Raw genomic sequence first — 4,740 nt, 5'->3', positions numbered from 1 at the left:
AGATACTGTATTTCATGCATATGTTTTAGTTTTTCATTGAGTATAAGATTGTACAGCTGCACCTAATATTTTAATAATACAATGCTTACAGCAATGGTTTTTCAGTGACCCAGATAAATCAGTTTAGTCTGTATTAGCATTCAACAGTATTTTTCAGCAAGTTGATGGTTGATAGAATGCTATGGGTCACTGCAAATATCTGCTGTTAAAGCTTGTCAGTTTGTTACATTTGATTATGAATTGCTGCTTTTACTGGGATACATTTCAGGGGAAAAAAAATGTGATAGTAAACAGACATATTCCGAAGGCAATGATTTCACACATTATTGTTCTGTTGTAGACCCCACTGCTGGATGTAGTCTGAAATGCCCCGATCGAATGGAACAAGTGATGTTTGCCAACATTTTACATGGTAAATCCTTATTACTTGTTGACTGGGTTATGGGAGTTCATGCAATTTCATAGTCTTATATATCAATATATTTATTCACAGTATATAAGGGCACTTCTGCTAGTGCATGTAATGAGATCGCTGTGCTGAGAAACCTTTTATTGTAAAGGATTAAATCTTATAAGTTTAGAAGACATCGCATTAAGTGAGGATAATGTTTTTGTAGAAACTGTAAGTAAGGTGTATCTATCTATATATACATTGTGTATATATATATATACACGGTAGATATATATATATATATATTTATTCAAATTGATTTCTATATAAAAGTCATAAAAACTTTGCTCTAGGATTAACTGTTACTGGCTTTTTTTCACAACACATTTTTTAAATTTGTATTTATATACAGTTTACATAATACTGTTTGTAAAAGGCTGTGTGATTTGTAACCATGATTGCTTTAAGGTAGAATCTTACCATTCGCATTTCTTAGTACACCTTATCACAATATAACGCATGAAAATATCAATATTTAGATGTTTTATGCACACACTTAAACATGGCACCACATTGTTTGCATGAGCAGAAGCTTTATGGCTTGGTGCACGTTAATCTGCGTGCTCGTGGAAGAATGGTCAAACATTCCCATAGACACACTGCTAAACCTTGCGGACGCCTTCCCAGAAGAGGTGAAGCTGTTATAGCTGCAAAGGGTGGACCAACTCAATATTGAACCCTACGGACTAAGACTGGGATGCCATTAAAGTTCATGTGCGGGTAAAGGCAGGCGTCCCAATACTTTTGGCAACATAGTGTATATATCTTATTTGGTGAAACTATGGTCACATGATCTGTGCTGAAAGGGAGGATTAGCCAGTTTAAACTCTGATTCAACAAAAAGGCTAGAGCGCACTCACTAATGGGTAAAAGACCTGTTAAGCTTATAAAATGTGTGTGGTCAAACCATAAATGAGCAGGAGTACAGTGTGCAAGCTCTATCAGAAACAGGGAGAGGAACCCTGTCAATATACACATAAAATCACAAAAATGAAAAAGCGCCACTACTGTGACGCGTAGCCGTCAGCATTGGACACTGCCCCTGTCCATCTCTTCCATTCTCCTCCGTTTTTTGACATACCCGAGACACGCTCGGATCGACTCCTTTGGTCCCCGAGCGGTCCGGCAGTTGACATTGCCTCACACCCACACAGCCGCGGCTCAGCCTGGCCAGCTGAGACCGCGGTGTTTAAACAATCACCCCCGACAGGTATTAGACTGCTCTCCGACATCTCCAAACGAGCTGACACGCTGTATGCTGACACCAGCAACGTGAGTAAAGGTTTTACAGTAGTGGCGCTTTTTCATTTTTGTGATTTTAAACTCTGATTCGCCTGGTTCAACGAAGATCTATGACCAAATGCCTAGGCTTTTAGTCACATGACCAGTTCTGAAGGGAGCCTGGAGGTGCATTATTTCTTTTGTAGTTCTGTTATGCTTTATTTCTCCATCCAAGCTAAGGTGTTTACATTGCTTTAATGTTAACATTTGGATAAAGATCTACTTTAAAAGCCAGCTCAGACAGAAGAACAGTCAAATAAGCTGTTTCCCAAAAAAAGTAAATACTCTGCACATTTGTTAGTGTTATGGCTTTTACTATGCTCAGTTTGTACTCATTAAATGCAACAGTGATCCCAATCAGTTGGTGTTCACAGGTGAAAACAATACCAATGTTGACTATAGATAATGACAGCTGTCAAATTCTTCGTAAAGCTTCTGTCAGGGATTTTCTCTGTTCTTTTGAAACTCGATGATGCTATAATCTGTAGCCTATATTAACATAATAAATCCATTTCATTCTGTAAACACTTAAGCCATGGCAAAATTAGAAATGCCAGTGTGATTAAACAAAACATGTAATATTACAAGCCAGCCACAGTGAATAATCACCAGTCACGTCAGCATTATAATAATGTGACAATGGCTTTGAGGCAATTTAATTTTCTGATGGCAAAAGTGGCATTACGGCTTATGTGGCAGAATCTTTCTAAATGAATCAGTCAACAGAATGAAATTTGCATTAACTGTGCCTTGTATATGTAAATAAAACCTTATAGAATGATCCTCAACTATACATTTTACAGTGGTAGGTAAAGGAGACCTGCTGTCATAATATATTTTCTAAATGCACTATAATGTATAGCATAATTGAAGTGCGAGCAACAAAGAAAGACATGCGCAGTTGTATCATAAGGCATTTCGCTGGGAGATTCATTCATACTTACAAGATTCTGACATACTGAGTAATGAAGGTGCATTTGCCCACGGGGAATTAACTAAAATTGTACAAATAAGCATTAAGGAGACTGTGTGTTGATCTCAGAGGTCAATACGATAACTATATATAATAGCAGCTGCTGGAATGGAAAGCAATCAATCCCTTTCTGTTGCAAAAGAGTTTCAACTAAATACAGTAAAGTAAATTCCTGCTCTTGCCAAAGGAAGAAACAGTGGTGGACATTTAGCAATATAGTTGCATTATTGGTAACCTCTATTTATTCACGTTTCAAAATACTGTCACAAATTGGGACATATTTAACCCCTTCAAGACTGAGGCCCTTTTTTCAATTTTTGCACCCATGTTATATTCCACATTTTAGGCCTGAAAAATGACGTAAAACCCCCCAACATTATATATTTTCTGAATGCCAAGACCCTATAGAATAAAATGGTGGTAGTTGAAAATTTTTATGTTGCGCAATATTAGCGCAACTCCTTATTAAACCCCATAATTTAGTGACAAATTTAATTAAATGCCCCAAAACACAACAAATTACCCATTTTTTTAATGAAATATAAAAGATGAGGTTACAACGAGTAAAACGATACCCAACATGCCCAGTTTACAGATTGCGTGCGACCGTGAAACGGCGAAAAACTGCAGTACCCCAAAAAGTCAATAAAAGACACTTTAAAAGCCCCCACAGGTCATCAATTTAGAGATACCCCAAAATACTGGCCCTAGGATTATTGCTCTCACTCCGGCGTGCGCGGCGATACCCAACATGTGTAGCGCGTTCGTCGTTTTCATGCGTAGGCGCACCCGACGTGTGTTTACGTGGCAACGTGCATGCTCGCGGGGGCGGGGTACTTTAAATTTTTTTTTTATACTCCCGGTGGCAAAAGTCGCCGGGAGTCTGTTTAAACAGCCCCGATGCTGGCGACGTACACTGTACGTCGTCAGTCACGAAGGGGTTAATACTACAGTGTCCAGTGCATTGTGAAACCGTTTGGAAAAACTGTTGCAAGTTGCAACCAAGAAGCACATAGTACTCAAAACAGCACTATTCCCTCGCAGAGTTGCTTTTTTTGGCAATAGCCTGTCCAGGATGCCATCAGAAAGGCTCTCCAAGAACCCTCACATAGAGCCTATCTGAGAACCTTCATTAGCCATATCTTTAATTTGGAGTCTTTCAGTATGTTCAGGTTCTAGAATCTTTTTCTTTGGGAGGAGATTGTCCATCTGCCATTCATTTACCTATGCTTTGTTGTAATCAGTAATATACCCCACATTTGTTTATGCTTTACTGTATTCCTATTATCTAAATCCAGTTTAAGAAGGAATTCCCCTAATCTTTTTTGAAAATTCAATTTATTCTGGTAGTTCCTTTATGGGAAGCAGTTTCTCTTTAAATTCTTGTATTCGTGTTTCTACAAAATGCAGTTTCTTTTTACTTGTTTGAAAGAGTAATTGCAAAATCTTTTTCTCGCAATGGTTGAAGAAACAAATTCATTCCCTATTGAAATCCGTATCATTGATTCCATCATTTGGTGCAATGTCCCACCTTAATCTCCTTGTAGTAATGCCTTCCTTGATATATTTCTAGGGCAGCTCTACTAGTATAGCTCCTAGGATTCATTTGATTAAGTTGATTAGGAGTGCAGACTATCTGAATCTTGATTTATTTTGCACTTTTTAGTGGAGCAATAGTCTGCAGCTATGGATGTTTTTGAATTTGTTAGGAACAGAACAATTCATTTTCGCTGCCAAGGACGTACGGCATACGGAGCTACAAAAGTGCTTCCAGCTGGCCAGCTCAGTATGCCGTACGTCCTTAGCATTTACAGTTCTACTATATATTATATATATACTATATAGTAGAACTGATCAGCAGACTGTCCCCTTTAAATTAATAGCTGTCATCAGCAGCTCACAAGCCGCTGATGACTGCTATTATCAAAAATACCGGGCGCCGGCATCTGGAGTCTCTCATCCCTCCCTGGAGCCATCCCAGGGAGGGATGAGAGACTCCATGGATCCCCGCTGCTTGTAGGGTCTGTGGCAGCGG

General features: G+C 38.7%; 1 protein-coding gene across 1 annotated transcript in view; it reads left to right on the top strand.

The window, feature by feature from the left end:
• The first annotated feature begins 345 nt into the window (after nucleotides 1–345).
• NYX (nyctalopin) overlaps nucleotides 346–4,740 on the top strand; it is a 15,830-nt gene continuing 11,435 nt past the window's right edge. Inside the window, exon 1 of the mRNA XM_018556322.1 lies at nucleotides 346–412. Coding sequence (XP_018411824.1) covers nucleotides 379–412 — 34 coding nt within the window. The 5' untranslated portion in view covers nucleotides 346–378. The remainder of the gene's footprint in view (nucleotides 413–4,740) is intronic.

The sequence above is a fragment of the Nanorana parkeri genome, unplaced genomic scaffold, assembly GCF_000935625.1.
Source record: "Nanorana parkeri isolate BGI_ZX_2015 unplaced genomic scaffold, ASM93562v1 scaffold234, whole genome shotgun sequence".
Taxonomy (NCBI): Eukaryota; Metazoa; Chordata; class Amphibia; order Anura; family Dicroglossidae; genus Nanorana; species Nanorana parkeri.
The sequence above is the reverse complement of the archived record's forward strand: the minus strand, read 5'-3'. Positions and strand labels throughout refer to the sequence as shown.